General features: G+C 34.7%; 1 protein-coding gene across 3 annotated transcripts in view; it reads left to right on the forward strand.

Annotated features, from left to right (window-relative positions):
* The window catches only part of LOC114330372 (protein C-ets-1-like), a 683,925-nt gene that overhangs the window by 299,637 nt on the left and 364,238 nt on the right, over positions 1 to 20,050 (forward strand). For 2 of the 3 annotated variants that reach the window (XM_050649793.1, XM_050649792.1), the window contains exon 2: positions 12,251 to 12,511. The exons of the other annotated variant lie outside the window; for it this stretch is intronic. In XM_050649793.1, coding sequence (XP_050505750.1) covers positions 12,448 to 12,511 — 64 coding nt within the window. In that variant the 5' untranslated portion in view covers positions 12,251 to 12,447. The remainder of the gene's footprint in view (positions 1 to 12,250; positions 12,512 to 20,050) is intronic. 3 annotated transcript variants of the gene reach the window in all.

The following is a 20,050-nucleotide window of genomic DNA, read 5'->3' on the forward strand; positions in this document are numbered from 1 at the left end:
TCGGCTCGTGAAATTAAAACTGTCAAAGTGTCACTCGGGAAAAATTCAACAATTTTAGAGCTCTTGTGTAATTACTACTGATAATTTGCAAAAAATTATGATGCCCCGCAGATTTAAAATGCGTTTATCTCAAAAACGGTCGAGTTTAACGAGATGAATGTAGTATACGAGCATTCCATTTCAAATCACTCAATTTTGGAGCAAAAAAAATTTTGGGCCTCCGATTTGTCTGAAAATTGGTATATAACTTCTGCGGGACGTAAAAATAAGATATTTAAGGTCAAAAAATCTTCTTCTTCTTTTTTCTCAAAATGTTATTTTATGCGATTTTACAGTGATTTGGTGTTTATTTATACAAATTTGCATTTTGTATCGCAAAGTATCGATGGAAAACATAATATTTTAATGGAAGGGACTCAAAAATGTCATTATATGGCATTATAACAAGTTACTTTGATTCAAAACAAGCTTTTGATCAAATTTTATAGCGTAGAAAACGTTCTCCATTCCCAAAATACGTCATAATCGATTTGGCTGAAAATTTGCCCACAGATAGACAAAACATAGGACTTTAAGTGGTGAGAAGGATTTGAATTATATTACAATACCAAAAAAGTTACATGCAATATTATAGTCAGAAATATAGGCGTCTGCTGCAAGTACAATTAACTCGAAAATATCGACATCACGACAAAAATTGTTAAAAAGAAATTGTAATAATGTAAATACGATTTATTTGGAACAATTTCAGTTCCTACCATTTTTGTCGAAAAGTTAAAAATGGCGGAGATATTGAGCAAAACAGGTTCTCCTTTAAAATCAAGATGGCGGCTAACGTAACGGAGGAATTCATTCGTGATTTTAAATTTAGGCTACTATTGACTCCCCTAAAGATCAGAAAAATAAAATTTGGGGCAGCTCGGCATTCCAGGTCAAATGCTATCCCGACTGGACTAATATATACTTTTGAGTCTGATATTACTGCATGTAACTTTTTTGGTATTGTAATATAATTCAAATCCTTCTAACCACTTAAAGTCCTATCTTTTGGCTATCTGTGGGCAAATTTTCAGCCAAATCGATGATAATGTATTTTGGGAATGGAGGAAAATGTAAAAAACGGTATTTTAACGTTTTTTACACTACAAAATTTGATCAAAAACTTGTTTTGATTCAAAATAACTTGTTATAATGCCATATAATGACATTTTTGAGTCCTTTCTATTAAAATATTATGTTTTTCATTGATTAGATACTTTACGACAGAAAATGCAAATTTGTTTAAATAAACACCAACTCACTGTAAAATCGCATAAAATCACATTTTGAGAAAAAAAGAAGAAGAAGATTTTTTGACCTTAAATATCTTATTTTTACGTCCCGCAGAAGCTATATACCAATTTTCAGACAAATCGGAGATCCAAAATTTTTTGCCTGAGTGATTTGACATGGAACGTACCATACCTTTTTTAAGTAAAAATATTAAGACAATAAAAGTTTTTACCCTTAAAAAATGGTAATAAAAAAATTTAACCTATTTAATGAGCGATGAAAGGCGTACGTGGCGCACTCTCGGCAATACATCATCATTTTTGGTGGTGAATTTAGATTTCACGTCCCAAAAAACCCCGCTTACCAAATTTCGTGTTATTATCCCATGTGTGTTAGGAAATATTCAAGAATAAATAAAATAAAAGGTTAACTTTGACACCCTGTATGTCGGTTATTATCAACTTTTGTACTTAGGTAAAGAAGCATAAATCGACCTATTTTAACCTCAGGAATCTATGGTTAAGCTATGGCCCATTATTTACCAAACACCCTGTATAACCTTTTCAAGGTTGTAATATTGAATTAAATGCATGATGCTCAATATCATTACATATTTCATTATAAGTTCGTAATAAATTCATAGCTTCGCTGGCCTTTTTATTCGATATTACCGGTTTAAAATCTGATGGATCGTCGTTATCATTATCTCAATTTTCATTAACTAAGTTAATGATTTCATCTTACAGTGGTACAGTGAGAGTACCAGTATTTTTTGTTAGTTCATCGTGACGTGCAACCTAATCTTCAAATTGTTACATGTACATTTTGAATTTTATTGGTCAGCTTCTAAGATGGTGTTTTACGTCAAACATTTCTGTCGGTGATGTATTGCAGATTCAGATAACTCTGTTAAAAGTATTTATATAATGGATGATTGATAAAAAACTTTTAAGCAACGAATAAAAAAAAGAAGAACTAAAGTTACTCATGTGTTTACCAGAGACAAATTTAAAGGATAATAGTACAAATAAGACTTCTGGGATTATCATCATTCTCCATGCATATATCTTTGTGCGAAGTTGGCTTCCCTGTTTACATTTCTCCATAAATTTCTATCTTATGTCAAATCAATATCACTCCCTTTTCCTTTTTACTCACATATTCTGCTTACCGATTCCTTTCAGGAATTTAGAAATGAGCAATTGGATGTATAGCTTCTCTACGCTGAACATGCCTTATTTGTGCCACTCTTAGACTTTTCCTAATATATCCTTTCTTAATTTTAACCTTTTTGTCACACCACTTATCCATCTAATCATTTTCATTCCTTACACATATTATATTCGTTGTTCCTCTTTCATTTTTACTCCATTTTAAATGAACATTCCAAATAGTCTGTTTTTGTTCCTCTAAGTTTTAAACCTTTGTCTTCAAGAGGTCGTCTCCACTATTCCAGTTTTTATTCTTTTAGTATTATCCATGAGTACTACATTATCAACATACATTAACCTCCAGGGAATATTACCCTGTAGTTTCCCTTTTATCCGATCCTACACTAATGAGGACAAATATTAATTAAAACTATATGTAGGGAAATACTGTTTTGTTCGTGCTTATTAAAGACTTCATCGGAAGGGAACGTATTTTTCTTCGTCTTACTGAGGTATATGAATGGATTCGGGTTAAGGCCGGCGCCCCCTTATACGGAACAGCCCGCCACGGAACGGATCGCGACGATCGGCATTTTAATATTTTCGTGTATTCAAATTGCTCAGCGTCTCCATTACGAAATTGTAGCAAATCGCGCTGAGCCATTTGAATACACGCAAATATTAAAATGCCGATCGTCACGGTCCGTTCCGTAGCGGGCTGTTCCGTATAAGGGGGCGCCGGCCTTAACGCAAGGTTCTATTGTATAACGTACTTATTTTTCAGTATTCAGTTTACTATTTGATTTTTTTTTTAATGTTTATTAGGCAATCTGTTATAACATATAACAATAGGCACATTTTATCTGAGAAATAATGGCATGAAGAGATTGTGACCAGCGCCACACATCTCTATAGAGATAATATTAAATTACTGTATTACATATATTAACTTAGCTACTGTAACAATATTAATGTCTGTGCGGTAAATCTAATGGTGTCTGTCTCTTTAACCGTTTTGTTTCCTGACTGTTGTCTAACAAATTAATTGCAAGCACATTCGCGTGGCTTTCAAGACGTACGATGTATTTTGCACTTAACTCCACTATCACTTCACTGACGGTTTTGGTTTCCAGATCATTGTAAATATCCCAGTTAGTAACAAACCACGGAGCATCGATTATTGAACGTAACACCTTGGACTGGAATCTCTCAATTATGGATACATTCGACTTGGATGCTGTTCCTCAGAGCTGCAGACCATATGCCCAGACTGATTTGAATATTGTGTTGTAGACTAGCAGTTTATTTCTTATCGTGAGCTTAGACTTACGCCCTAGAAGCCAATAATGCTTACTAAGTTTTATGCCCAGTTGTTTCCGTTTGTTCCATATATGGGTTCTCCAGGTTAATCCCCTGTCCAAGTGCATACCCAGATATTTTACAGAGGTAACTGAGGGAATTACCTTATTATTTATTGTTACTGTAGGTGATTCACCGTGACATTTTGTAAAAACAATATGGTTTGATTTTTGTTCATTCAATTTAATTCTCCAATTTTGTGCCCATGTATTTATTTGATTTAATACTCTCTGGAGTTTTGCAGCAGCTTCGACGGGATTTTTGTGTACTGCTAGGATTGCAGTATCGTCTGCAAAGGTGGTGGTCGTTATTTCACGATTTGTGGGTAAGTCGGCTGTGTAAATCAGATACAGTTGTGGTCCCAGAACACTTCCTTGCGGTACCCCTGATCTGATGGGATATAGTTTTGTATAGGCTGACTCAAACTTCACTCGAAAGTATCTTTCTGATAAATACGACTTAAGGAGTGTATATAGTTCCTCTGGTAAGTTCTTTTTCAGTTTATACAACAGTCCTTGATGCCAAACTTTATCAAAAGCCTGGCTAACATCGAGGAATGCTGCTGAACAGTAACTTTTTTCTTCAAATGTTTTATTTATAACGTTGACCACTCTGTGAACTTGTTCAACGGTGCCATGCTCTTTCCTAAAGCCAAATTGGTGGTCGGGTATCATATTTCTGTCTGTTAGTATTTGTAGAAGTCTTTTTTCTATTATTTTTTCCATTATCTTAGACATTACTGGCATTAAACTAATTGGTCGATATGAAGTGGGCTCATTTGGAGGTTTTCCTGATTTTTGGATAAGGATAATTTCCGCAATTTTCCATTGCATTGGGAAATGTTTTAGCCTTAGTACCGCATTACACAATTGAGTTAGCATTTTAATTGCTTTGGTAGGTAGATTTTTAATTACCTCACCTGTGATTAAGTCATAGCCAGGTGCTTTCTTTTTTATTGAGATTATTGTTGATTATGTTTTGAACTTCTTTTGGTGAAGCGTGTAGTGTGTTTTCTCCTGTCGGGGTTTGGTTCTGTAGGAAATTGTAGATTTCTTGATCGTTATTTGTTGCAGCAGCTGGTATAGGTTTGAAAACTTCCTCTAGGTATTCGCCGAAAGTTTCTGCCTTTTCATTGTTTGTTCTGGCCCATGTTCCGTTGGATTTTCTAATTGGTGGGATATGACGATGTTGCTGTTTTAATTTTTTTGTAGCCTTCCATAGCGCATAATTGCTGGCATCTGACGGCGTTAAATTTTCTAGGTATTCTTGAACGCTGTTATTTTTTAGTATTTTTAGTAGTTCCTTTAATTGTCGTGCTGCTCTATTGAGCCTTAACTTGTCATCTGGATGTCTAGTTTGCTTCCAAGTTCTACTCAGATACCTTTTTTCAATTATTTTTTCTCTGACATTTATTGGACAATTAATTTTTTGTTTTGCTTTTGTTGGTGGAGGTGTTGATTTCCATGCAGCTTCCTGAATCGTTGTTGTGTAATTTTGGATTTCTTTTTCTAGTTCTTCTGGTGACTTTAGTGATACGTTTAGTTCAATATTTGCTTCAACCCTTTCTCTGAAAGCTTGCCAGTTGGTTTTGTAATTGTGCAACTTGGGCAGAGGCTCTTTTTCTTTAATTCCTGAATGTACAGTTGCTACTACAGGAGTATGATCAGACTCTATATCAAAATTTGATTCGATACTTAGATATCCCCTTGAGAACCCTTTTGTAACAAAGAAATCTAAACAGTCGGGAACTTTCTGCGGGTCTGATGGCCAGTATGTAGGCTGATACGTAGACAAATGGTCCAAGTGTTGTTCTGATATGATTTGATGTAGTACCCTGCCTCTTCCAGGAGCGCACAGTCTTGAACCCCAACTAGTATGTTTGGCGTTATAGTCTCCACCTGCCAGGAAACGGTTACCAAGTTGGTTAAAGAGATTACTTAAAGAATTTTTGTTAGCTCTATAATTTGGTGGGCAGTATACAGTAGCTATCGTAATTGGTCCGATCCAATCTTCTATTTCAATGGAGACTGCTTGTAGATCTGGTTGTTCAATCTTTTGTAAAATATGGTGTTTTATACTCTTTCTAATGATTATAGCTGCTCCAGCACTGGCTCTTCTTGCTGCGTCTGGATGGGCAGCATTGTACATTAAATAGTTGGATATTCTAAAACTATTTTCTGATGTTAAGTGAGATTCAGATATTAGAATTATATCTAGATTGTGAAATTTTAAAAATGCCTCAATTTCATTCTTCCGATTTATGACCCCATTGGCGTTCCATAAAGCTATTTTAAATATTTGAGCCATTAATTGTTGGATTTAGTGTTTTGCTGTACTAGATCTCTCAAATGTCTTATTTCCTTGGTTTGTTCAAGGATTGCTTGCTGTTGCTTTTCTATTTGTTGTTGAAGTTGAACGTTTTGTTGCAGGAGATAATTATTTTGCTGTTGAAGAAACGTGGTGAATTGATTGTTTGTTGACTGCGGTAATAACTCTACCCTGTTTATATTTTGAACTTGATTTTGATTTGAAGCTGCTTGTGCATATGTTTTTACCTCTGCTGGAGCGTGTGAGCTGCTTATAGTGTTTTGTGATTCTTTTTCTTGTACTTTTGGTCTTGTCACTTGATTTTGTACAGCCACACCACTATTTGATAACGAACGAAACTGAAATAATCATTAGCATATTTTTATGATTTATTAGATAATAAGTAATAGATATCTTCCACCACAGAAAAATTTCCAGCCACAAAATTTAATTATTTCCTTTTAATGTAATTTTAGAGTTGTTATCAATATTAAAAATAAAAATTTACATGCCATCGCCAAAATTAAAATCTGTCCTTTGCGATTTATTATATTAAAATTAAAATATGAATAATAATATCATGTTTCTACGTTCAAAATTGAATAGAAAACTATATATTAATTTAAAAACTTTACAGTAAGATATAAATTGTCACTAAAGGTCGCTGCATATTATCACGCACGTAGCATTTAAAACTGTATTTTTAAATCATATTAACTAATACTTTATTGATATTTTCTTCTCAATATTTGCTCATGGTATTGACTTTTGACAAGTAAAACATTAATTGTGATTAATGTCACTGAGTGTTTAACGAACCAGGGCGTCGCGACGCACACTTTGGGAAGCCCTGCCTAACCTTTACCTAAATTCCTAGATATTTCAGATTTGAAAAGGAACAAGGTATAATTCTGTAACCTGTTTAGAACAACATCTAGGTTTCATGTTGGATGATTATGGGAACAAGGCACTTCATTCCCTTCAAATAGTTCCAGATTTTGATTTGAATTTTAAGACATGGGTGACATTAAATATAATTCGCACCGAATAGGTGAATGTGTTAACGTCTTAACAGACGGGGAAAAATTTTGTCTCCAGATTGCGACTGTGGTAATGTAAGGCAAACCATGCCAGGCAAATTATTGTTTCTATTACGTTTCCCTTCGATATCCAGAAAATTCCATATAAATTCAAAAATATTCATGTAGTTCCCCAATATAGCATTTTTATGTTTGGAATAAATACCGCCAACTTTTACTTGAACTAAAAATTGTATAATATCATAAATAAATATCATTAATTGTCTTAAAAGAGCGTAGGCGTAAAATTTTAAATCTTGCAAAAACTAATTTTTGAAAAATTTAAACGCAGAATGAAAAATTACATTATTACGGGGGTCAAAAGTTCCTTAGAATAAACAAAAAGTTTCTTTTGAACGAGATATTTGAAATTAAAAATCACACTCAATTTTCTCTTTTTTTTTCACCCCTATAACTTATTAAAATAAACATTATAGAAGTTTTCAGGAACTTTCGGCCCTCGGTAATAATATAGTCTTTTATTGTGCGTTTAAATTTTTCAAAAATACTTATTAGTTTTCTCAGGATTCGCAAAAACTGAATGCATTTAAAAATCATTGTCCCGAAATTTTGGGCTTACGCTCTTAAGAAATCAATAATTATACGTTTATGTTTTTTCTACTCATGTTACTATAATTTATAGAGTACTTTACAAACCTGGTGACTTTGTATTTAAAACTAATAAATTACCAAAGATTTTAAATACCAAAGGTGTCGCCAATGTCTACGGAGACCACACAGCATGAACAAAGACTCCCGTAATTATTTCCCATGAATTGTTTTAAATACTATTTATATTCTACAACCATAACTTGTAGATGTTCAAGATAAATATAACCAATTTTCTACAGAATTGTGTACCTGTGACCTTTTTCCAAAGAAAAATAGTATTTATAGATTTCTAACTAAAACATTTCAGTTGTTTTTTGGACAATAGTCCGTTTTAAGAATTTGTAATTCCTGAAACGGTCAAAAAACGATAAGTAGTGGAAAAGTAAATTCTACTTTTTATGATTTTTTCTTTAAAAAGAAACTAATTTATAATGTTACGAGTTAGATAGAAATAAAGATTTTTACCATCAACAAGTAGTAAATTATTTCGCACCTGTTTTCTTGTTTTTTTTTTTAATTCTTTACTGTTTCTTTCGAGTTGTTAGTTTTTCAAATAACCCAGCCAATTTATTAATTTAGTTTTTTGACTTTTATGGAACGCTTTATATCTTTCTTTTTGTCAGTTTTCTTTTTTTACTTTGAAGCATATTTGGATAGTACCTACCTTAAAGGGAATTTGGATACTACCCAAAAATACTTTCTGGCCTTGTAAGGTCAAGTTATTCCGGCAGTTCGATATTTTCAGATCAATTTCAATGACATTTTGTTCCAACAATACGGTTGCGCCTCACATGTTGCATGAATAGGACCAAATTACTTAAGAGTAGACATTCATCATCATCATCAGTAGCTCGAAAACCCTTTTTGGGTCATGGCTTGTTCTAGGATTTTCCGCCATTCTGTTCTGTTCCTTGCTTTGTTCTTCCAGTGGGTAATCTCAAGTGTTTTCAGATCTTGTTCCACTTGTTCCATGTATCTAAATTTGGGTCTTCCCTTTGACCTTCTCCCTACTGGTGTTTGCCTTATATGTTTTGGTGTTTCGGTCTCCAACATCCATTCAACATGGCCCATCCAGCGCAGACGTCCGATCTTTATGGATGTTATGACGTCGGGTTCGTTGTATGCTGCGTATAGTTCAAAATTATATCTTCTGCTCCGTACGTCATTTTCTTTCACCCCCTTATATATGTGTCTGAGGATTTTTCGTTCAAACGTACCTAATAAGTTCTCTCGCTTTTCGACAGTGTCCATGTCTCTGATCCATATAAGGACCGGTTTTATCAGGGTTTTGTATATTTTGCATTTGGTTTTTCTCGTGATGTTGTTAGATCTTAGATGTTTAATTAGTCCATTATATTATGTTTTATTAGCAATATCTATTCTTCTCTTAACTTCTTCGCTGTCATTGTTATCTGCGGTAACTAGTGAACCTAGATATGTAAAAATTACCAGACATTTCCAAAAATTACCAAAGATTACCAGAAAAATTAAAGAGTAGACATTACCAGAGCGTTTATTATTAAGCGAGGTACACTACAATGACGCTAGTGTGTATCGTCATGAGTTCGAACGAGTTATCAACTTCTACCAATTGGCTTATGGTATCATCATCATCGTGATCCATTTTGCATCCAAAGCTGAACATAGGCCTCCCCTAATTTCTTCCAGTTCTTTCGGTCTTGTGCTTCCTACAACCAATTCCCAGCAACCCTTTTGACGTCATCTCTCCATCGTGTAGGTGGTCTACCTCTACTTCTTCTGTCTGCTCGTGGTCTCCACACTGTAATTTTTTTGGGTCCACGACCCGCCCAATTCCACTTCAGCCATGCTATTTGCTCTATGACATCTGTGACGCCTGTCCTTCTTCTGAGTTCATCGTTTCTAAGCCTGTCTCTGAGAGTCAGTCCAAGTAGTGACCGTTCCATTCTTCTTTGGGCCACTCTAAGTTTGGTTGCTGTGGCCTGGGTTAGCGATACTGTTTCGGCACCGTAAGTCATGACTGGAAGCACACATTGGTCGAACGGCTTCTTTTTCAGATAATTTGACATGTTGCTTTTGAAGATGTCTGATAGAGCTCTATATGCAGCCCATGCTAATGGAATTCTTCTCTGTAGTTCGGCAGTTTCATTGTCCCTGGCAACTTGGATTTCATGACCTAAGTATTTATATGGACCAATGGTATTTCGTTGAAGTTGACTTTTGGATTTTCGCTTGGTACCAGCTTTGTCATAATGCACTGTGTTTTTCCAAAATTTATGTTTAAACCAACTTTCTTACAGGCGGCATTTAACTCAGTAAACATAGTTCTAATCTCTTTTAAGTTGTCTGTTGTCTGTTATAAGTTATAAGCACTATGTCGTCTGCGAATCGTACGTGGGAGAGCCTTTCGCCGTCGACATTTATTTATTCCTTTGACTTCCCACTCCAATTGTTTAAAAGCATGTTCCAGTAACTGTCGTAAAGAGTTATCGTGTCTCCCTCTCTAATTCTTCTTTTGATTTTTATAGATTTTGGTATCTTTGTGTAGTCGGACGGTCCTGGTTGCATTATTCTATATTATGTTCGCTATCAGTTTGAAGTACTTTACGACTTTCCTCCAACGTTCTCATTATGTTGATATTTTCTATCGTATCAAATGCTTTGCGAAAGTCTACGAAAACCAGGACCAATGGTCTTTCGATAATCCCTTTTATGCAGTGGAGGTGGTCATTAGTGCCAAAGTTTTATTATATTATACAAAGTTAATTTTGTTTCCAGTATATTTGTTATTATTCTTGCGAATAACTTGTAGCGGTGGTTTAAGAGGCTAATGAGCCGGTAATTCTCGACGTCTGTTGGATAGCCCTTTTTGGTCTTATGGTATATATTATTATTTAACTAACAATTATACAAGTTCTCGGGACTTCGGTATTCATATATGCTCTCCGCCAACATCCGAAGGACTTCTTATTTGGCCCAGTTATACTTTGTGCATGGACACATCGAACCTTCGTGAAGCGACTGTAATACCGCATTTATATTCAGTCCTGTTTGACAGGGAATTGGACAGGGAAGTGGGCAGCGTGAATGTATAAATAGCTCACTCGCGCTGCCACTGCTAATGCTACTGCCATTGCAGTCGGTCAAAAGTCGGTTTTCGAGATGGAAGTCAAAGGACTGGCAGCGCGAGCGCGAGTAGGCATTCACATTCAACTACTCTCTCTCTCACTTGCCGCCGGCAAAGCGGCAAGTGAGTAAGGGAGCAAGACGATGCTGTCGTCACATTCCATTCTTGAGAGTCGTTCGGTAAATGAGTTGTGAGGGCATTGGCGAGGAACTGATGTGAACACCTCACTCTCGTCGATATCGTATTTCGGGCAATATTTCTGGCAACGGCAGCAGCAGTGGAGATGGCTGTGTATAAATCCGGCATAAGTTCTGCGGAAGCTGCCTTAATGTGCTGAAGGATCGCCTGTAGGATTCCCCTGATTTAAGTCATTGAGACCCATTTGGGACAGATACAAAACTGACGATCGTGATCAACTTTGTGCCTTGTTCCCTCTACATCTTTATTGATCGATTCAGAAAAGTCACACAGTTCCTCAGGGCCATCTCTTTTGGCTTAATACTACATCAGCAGTAATTTCTTCATGGTAGTTTTTCCTTTAGACAAGGATACGTTTTGTTACCTGTCACCTGACTTATTCAATATTTATGGTGAACATGTGATGAAGATTGCTTTGGAAGGATGGGACGATGGAGTAACGCTAACAGGAATACCAGATAGTTGACAGCTTCAACTGTCTCTGACTATGGCCAGTGCGAAGCAGAAGTTCGGAGGCGCATTGGTATGGCAAAAAATGGGATGGGCCGCCGAAATTTTAAGAAAGACAGATATATCACTCAAAAAATCAAGATGAGATTGGTGAATGCACTCTATTCTCAATATTTCTATACGGGGCAGAGACTTAGATTCTTCGCGCATAAGAACGCTAAAATATGCCTTTGACATGTGATGTTGGAGAAGAACATTGCGCATACCTTGAACAGCTCATTGGAAAAACTTTTTGATTCTTTACCAACTTCTCATTAAAAAAGACTGGCCACATGTCTGTAGCGAATTCTACAGTTCTTTGGCCACGTGGTTCGCAGAGGTGACGATAATTCTTTCTTTTGTCTTGTATTTATTCGTTTCTTAATTTCTAGATTATAATCTGTTAATCTCAAAATAAATAAATGTTAAAAACTTTCTTACAGACAGAATCAACTTTAAAAATTGATTTGGTTAACAATTATAATCTTACATAATTATACTATGTAGGTATATTGTCGAAAGATTAGTAGTTTAGTAGTTTACGGTTTTTTAACGTTTTAAGTAAGATAATTAAAGAATGTGTTCCAAATCAAAATCAAAATACAAATCAAAATCCACCACCTATGTTCAAAAATTTATCGAATATCAAAATAAACTCAAAAATTGTTTTATTGCAGGAAAACCTGGATGACATAGCGAGAAAAATTGACATAAAACTGGCCTCGGATGTTCAAGCAGACACCATACAGTTTTTTTATATTCTTCAAAGAAATTAAGTGACATTAAATGTTCAGTTAAACTGATAGCAATATGACATTTCGTGTGATATTTCAGTGATATATTTATTTTTAAACGTATATTTATTATCTAGTCAATGTGCAGAGACATTACTAGCGGTATGGGAATAAAAACAATGAAGGCTTTTAGCAGGCAAAAAGGTAGGCATTTTTTATGTTCAGTTGTAGTATTATATTTGTCATATTATTAGTATGTATACCTCGTCCAATTTACTTACCGTTGCACGTCATCCGCGCCATAGCCTGTGACACGATACCAACACGAAATATCTAGGCGGTAGGTGTGTTCCCCTTTAGAATAATTTTGATTCTAAAAAAGAACACACCCACCGCCTAAATATTTCGTGTTGGTATCGTGTCACAGGCTATGGCGCGGATGACGTGCAACGGTAAGTAAATTGGACGAGGTATACCTAAATCTTGTTTTTTCTGTTCGTATAATTTCAATATTTCATCAAGCGTTGACATGTATGAATCTGATAAAATAAGAGAAATAATAAATGAAAAAAAATGCCTAGGATAGGAAAATAAGTACGATTATATATGTTGTAAACGATACAATCTTTAATATCGTCCCCTCTGTTTACATGCTGTTAGGGCTGCCAAATGGCGGAGCGCTATAAATTATGCAGTGCACCAGAAAAAGAAAAAAACAAGAAAAATATTCTATAATAAAAAAATTCACACACAGGACAAAGGTACCACAGGGAAGTATATTTGGCCCGGTCCTTTACCTATTGTACACTTGCGATCTACTTGTTATAATGTCACTAAGCGACAGTAATAACGAGTTGACGAATACACTACACCACTATAGTCAACCATGAACCAAGTAACAGACTGGGCCAATAAACGGCGAATAAATGTAAATGGTTAATCTAAATCTGTCCAACTAGACGTAGGGACGTACATAGTGAGCTACGTGTTGACATGGTCAGTAAACGAATCAGAAAATTTGCAGAGACACAGGAAAAAACACGCTATAGTCATGCCAATATTGAGGCTATTTAGTTACACGACCACACTGGCTTAACAGGAAGGCTAAAAAGTGAATTTTAATGACTACTGTAAGAATTTATGTTTCACATTAAATAGGGCGACAGATGGCATTGGCTAAACCAAAACACCTTTTCTTAATCTCATTTTAGAACAAAATTGTTTCTAAAAAATGCTGTCTAACAAAGAATAGAGAATAGAATTTCAATCCTAATAGTAAATTATTAATATTGAAAATATTAAAAATATTACTAAAAGATTTTTAAATTGAAAACTTATTGGTACACTTTCCTGGTGACACCTCCAAGACTTCTACAATTTGCAAGTCAAATGCCAGATGGCGCTAGCCACCTACTATCATCACTTCAGTTGCAATGGGTGGGAAAACCTCTCGATACGAATCAGTTAAAATATGGAGAATAGTGCCTACGTTCTTTCCGATGAAGGCTCCAATAAGAGCCGAAAATCGCGATTCAAGGGACTGGACTGCACTCCGTATTCTAATTGAAAAGTAAGATTGTTTTGCCTTCGCATTGCAACTGAATAAAAATGGTATACATTTTTATTTTACAAATTTAAAAATATATAAATATGTATACATAATTGACTATCTTCTATTGAGTTTTGATTTTTTACTTATAAGCTTTCCATAACTGCTCTTCTCTGATTTTGTAACATTTAGGGTGTTTAGAGAAGTTTAGTTAACAGATTAAGGAATATTTTTCTCATTTCAAAGGAACGGTGCTGATTTTGTCTGTACTAATGTCTCTATCTAAAAGGGTTACTAATCAGGTGATTCAGTCTGCATGATAAATTGATAACTTAATACAAGTACGTCAGTCAGTGGGAGCAAGAATAGGATATTACCTCCGAATTCTATCCTACTGCATGGATTTTAATGAAATTTTGGGCCTAGCCTTTTTTTTATGTACAAAACACAGTCCTGTTAAAGAAAATTTCTTGCATCAGTAATAATATTATAAATTGCCCAAAAAATATAAAAAGTATTAAAAACCTCCACTTTTCACCCTGCGTAACTCTGACACCGTTGATTTTATAACAATTATGTATAGGACCTTTTTTGTTTTAAATTTTATGTAGAACATTTTTGTATAGAACATTATTTACGCTAAAGCATAGTTTTAGAAATATTGACGAAAAACGTACAAAGCTACTAATTTACCGACTTCTCCCCCATCTCCCCCCAAACTGGACGCTCAAAATGGTGTGACTTTTTTTCTGAACATTATGTGGACCATATAGAACAATTTGGTGTTGGAGGATAACTTTCACTTTGGATGTCTGGGTTTGGGTCTAGTTACATCATACTATACCATTACCTGTAGATCGTTCTAATTCAGTTTATTTTGAAAATGTAACATTTCATAGTTAATTAATTTTTAAATTTTGTAATTATGTGCCGTCATTTTTAAGTTGGACCTAGGTGTGATGGTTAAGTTCATCTTTGATACACTTTCTCGACATCTGCTCCATACTTCGGTTCTATTTTGGGTGATAATTACTCCAGCATAAGTTACATATTTCTTTATACCTTTTTTTTTAACGAAACCCAAACTACTTAGTTGTAGTTTTCTTAATGTATGTGATTCTAATTGCTATTGGACTATTACCATGGACTTTTGCTTGTATTTTTTTAATCGCGGGGTGGGGGGCGTTTTCAGTTAATAATATAATAATCTGAAACTAGCAAGAAAATGTAATAACTCTGTTCATCCACAGTAATATTTTTTTATTAAATTGACAAAAAAAATTAAAAGGATTTTAATATATTTTATTATTAAGTACTTATAGGATTTACACAAACAAAAGCACAAATCACGACAGACAAGGCACAGAAAAAGGAATTGAGCAAGGACGAAAATAGAAATAGAGCAAAAACGAAAGATAAACATGAAATAGACATAAGAGAGAACATATTTATAGGTGCATGGAATGTAAGAACCCTACACGAAACCGGCAAATTGGAGCAGGTAAGCCAAGAGATTGATAAGTACAAATTAGACATTGTCGGACTAAACGAAACAAGATGGAATGGTAGTGGATCAACCCGAGTAGGTGACCAACAGCTAATGATATATTCTGGGAACACGGATGTAAATGACAAACACGAAAAGGGAGTGGCAATACTGCTAGCCCAAAAGGGGAGAAAGGCTCTAGTAGAGTGAGAACCAGTGTCAGAAAGGATTATTTGGGCGAGACTGAAGGCAAGATATTATAACATAATAGTAATAAATGTATGCTCCCACAAATAAAAACGACGAAAATGAGAAGGAAGAATTTTACGAGCAACTACAAACAACGTTTAATAGGATTAATAATAAATATAGAAGATATATAAAAATAGTAATCGGAGACTTTAATGCAAAAATAGGAAATGATAATAAAGGACATGAACATGTGATGGGAAAGGAGGGAATCGGAGAGAGAAACGACAATGGAAATCGATTAATCGAATTTTGTGAGCAAAATGAACTTTTAATAGGCGGAAGCATCTTTAAACATAAGCGGATACATAAGGAAACATGGAAATCACCGGGAGGGAGATACAAGAATCAAATAGACCACATAATAAATGAATATAAATGGAGAAGCTGGCTGCAAGATGTCAGGAGCTTAAGAGGTGCTGATGTGGGATCAGACCACATGCTAATCAAAGCGAGACTAAAAATGAAATTAGCCAGAGATAAAAACCAAAAAATCAGCAGAAGGAACAAGTACAACGTTGATGCCCTAAAACAAGAATGTATAAGAAATAAATTCAGTGAGAAACTGGCAATTAACCGAACAGAGTCACAACAAACTGGAGAGTCAGTCGAAGAAACATGGAAATATTTTAAAGAAGTGATGATGAATACAGCAAAAGAAACAATCGGATTAAAAAGAAGACAAAATAAAAAATGGATTACCAAAGACACTCTACTACTGATAGAAGAAAGAAAAAAAATCAAAGAAGAAATTCTACAAAAGGAAGGATCGGAAGAGGAGAGGGCACTTGAAAGAAAATACAAGGCAAAAAACGCCGAAGTAAAAAAAACAAGCCAGAAAAGATAAAAGAAACTATATAAATGAGATGCTAAATATATCAGAAGAAGCAGCGAAAGAAAACGACTTACGAACACAATATACAATCATACGAAACTTAACAGGAAAAGCACAATGAAATATACGAGAAGTAAAGGATAAACAAGGAAATAGAATAAAAAATGAGAAAGAAATAATACAAAGATGGAAGGAATACTTCGAAGAGATATATGCTAAGCATGAAATAACTCAAATCATAGAAGATGAAGTAGAATCACCAGAGCTAGAAGTGAATATTGGAGAAATTACAATGGAAGAAATTGGAAACACCCTAAAACTACTAAAAAATGGCAAAGCCGCAGGAATCGACAATATACCCATTGACATAATAAAAGCAGACACCGAGCAGTCAGTAGAGATGCTACATACACTTTTGAATAAAATATGGACGGACGAAGAATTGCCAAAGGAGTGGAAAGAGGTATTGATTATAAAAATACCCAAAAAAGGAGACCTGAGCAAATGCAACAATTGGCGTGCAATACACTACTAAGTGCCACATCCAAAGTGCTGACCAAAATCATTTTGGAAAGATTGAAGCCGGAACTAGATAAAAAACTGAGAAACAACCAAGCAGGCTTCCGTTCCAACCATTCCACTATTGATCACATTTGCACCCTTAGAATTATCTTGGAACAAACAAATGAATGGAATAAAGATTATAGATGTGAGTTTTATCGACTTCGAAAAGGCCTTTGACCGTGTAAATAGGGCACAGATGTGGAAAATCTTAGATTATATGGGATACCACAAAAAATCATAAACTTTATTAAACTATTCTACGAAGGATACCAAGCCAAACTAGAACATTCAGGTGAAGTAACCGAAGAAATATCCATAGAAAGTGGAGTCAAACAGGGTTGTGTACTATCCCCTACCCTATTTCTTATTATGATAGATTGGGTAATGAGGAAAGTAATCGACGATCGAACAGGCATCAGGTGGAACCTTTTCAAACAGTTAGAAGATCTCGAATTTGCAGATGACATCTGCCTGATAACTGAACACCGAAATCATATGCAAGCAAAAATTGACAAATTGGCACAGTACTCCGACACGATCGGACTTCGAAAGAAAAAACTAAACTTCTAAAAAATAGTAACCATCCAAATAATAAAATAATGATAAACGGTAAAGAAGTAGAAGAGGTAGACAAGTTCACATATCTGGGATCTGTCATGGAAAGGGGCGGGGGATGTAAAAAGGATATACAGACGAGAATAACAAAGGCGCAACACGCATTCAACGCTTTAAATAGAATTTGGCAAACAAACGAAATATCGGAAACAACAAAAATTAAAATCTTTAACAGTTCCATTAAAAGTATACTGCTCTATGGAGCAGAAACATGGAAACAGGACGAAAATACAACTAAAAAACTACAAACATTTGTAAACAAATCTCTAAGAAAAATCCTGAAAATATACTGGCCAAACAAAATAACTAATACAGAACTATGGGAAAGGACAAAGCAAACTAACGTATCTACTACAGTCAAGGAAAAAAAATGGAAATGGATCGTCCACACTTTAAGGAAAGACCAAAGCAGCATAGCAAGACAAGCACTTGAATACCAACCAGAGGGGAAAAGAAAGAGGGGCAGACCAGACAACAGCTGGAAAATAACAACAACGAGAGAACACGAAAAAATTGGACTAAGATGGGGCGAAGTCAAAAAGAGAGCAAAAGATAGAAGAGAGTGGAGGGAATTAGTTCACAATTTATCCAGAGAATAAAAACAAAAAAAGATGCGCTGTCCCGGCCAGACAGCAATCTTACACTGGCCAAGTAACGCATAAGCGCCCAATACTCCACAAGGAGGGATGGAACGAGAGAGAGAGAGATAGGATTTACTTATTTATTTTATTATATTATATTTAGTTTTTGTTAAACCTAATTATTTTATCTGTGTGAATTTTACTGTGAAATAGACTATCATTTTGACAAGACCATTAATTTTTTCGCTATTATATTTTTTGTTGGGTCAATAGGTACCTTCTTAGAGTCCGTAGACGAACTGAAATATTTCTGGAATATGATTAGTTTCCCCCTTAAAGACGCTGATAATAGTACCATCATCTAGTAGTTATTTAGTTTTATTGACAATATATCTTACATACAGTATTTACATAACAAAACTAGCTTCTAAAAATTAATTAAAAAAGAAGTTTACTTCAATTACATTAAAGATATTAACTCTCGGTGTTTTGTAGAACACCCCGTATTTTTCTCATAATAACAATTATTATTATAACAGCCTGTATGGGTAGACGTTACAGGCGACATGGGAATAAAAACAATGAGTGCTTTCAGCAGGCAAAAAGGTATGAAACGGCTATATTTAATTTCTCGAAGTTTCAAATGTTGCTCGTTGACGACCAAATGTGGCAAGCAGATGTGCTACGACGATCCGAGCATATGTGAATATTGTGTTCGTTCGGTGGTACATTATAACTTCTCTTCTACCTTCTCTATTTTATACAGTTTCTATGCCAGGCGAATAAAGCTAAATAAATTCTAGGATTATTATGAAAAGAAATATTTAAAAAATTATATATTTTTTGTTAGAGATCAACGAGCATTCATCTAAAACTAACAGGATTTAAAATAAATCAAAAAGAATCTTGTTTGAGGCGAACCAGTAATCGTGGATAATAATATCATGAAACAAATAGACACTTTCTACAACATTAAGTGAAGACAACTAGCTAGAGGCAATCCAAGACATGAACTATACTGAAATATAAATATGCTGAATAGATAATTGCATTTTGTAAAGTGATAAAAAGTGATAAAAAGCGATAGACAAAGATAGAGAAGAGAACAACCAGGAGTCCATGGTTTTGAAGTACTATTCCAGTGCCGGATTTAAGGTACTTGCGGCCCTAGGCCAAATTTCCCCGAGCGGCCCCCGATAACTTCACGATTATTATAATATAATTATAATAATTAAAACGTTTATTTTAATTTTACTTTTTAAAATTCGTAATACAAAGTATAACATAAATGAATAGACATGCCTTTAATGTTCTATTTGAATACGGACATAAATAGGCTGAAATGTATTCACTAATTAAATAATCTTGGTTTGCAAATTTGGCTAAAACCACAAAACAGCTCTAACAATTTCTATATTTATAGAAATTTCGAAAAAGAAAATTTATAGAAAGAATTCTATATTTATAGAAGCCTTTGAGATGTTGGTTTTTCGAAGGATGCTGAAGATCTCTTGGACAGATCACGTGACCAACAACGAGGTACTGAGAAGAATGGAGACTGAGAGAGAACTCCGAAATATTGTAAAAAACAGAAAAACGAGTTAACTAGAAAATAATTTACATAGGAGAAAGATACAACTTTTTACGACTCATAATGGAAAGGAAAGTGGAAGGAAGAAGAGGTTCAGGAAGAAGAAAATGCTCCTGGCTGAAGAACGTGAGAGACTGGACAGGCATGGACACACATTCGATACTAAGAATTTCACAAGATAGAGAGCAATTTGCTGTAGTTATAGCCAACCTTCAGTAATGGAGAAGGCACCTTAATAATTTAAGAAGAAGATATAAAATACATAATTCAAAA

The sequence above is a fragment of the Diabrotica virgifera genome, chromosome 4 (genome assembly GCF_917563875.1).
Source record: "Diabrotica virgifera virgifera chromosome 4, PGI_DIABVI_V3a".
Classification (NCBI taxonomy): domain Eukaryota; kingdom Metazoa; phylum Arthropoda; class Insecta; order Coleoptera; family Chrysomelidae; genus Diabrotica; species Diabrotica virgifera.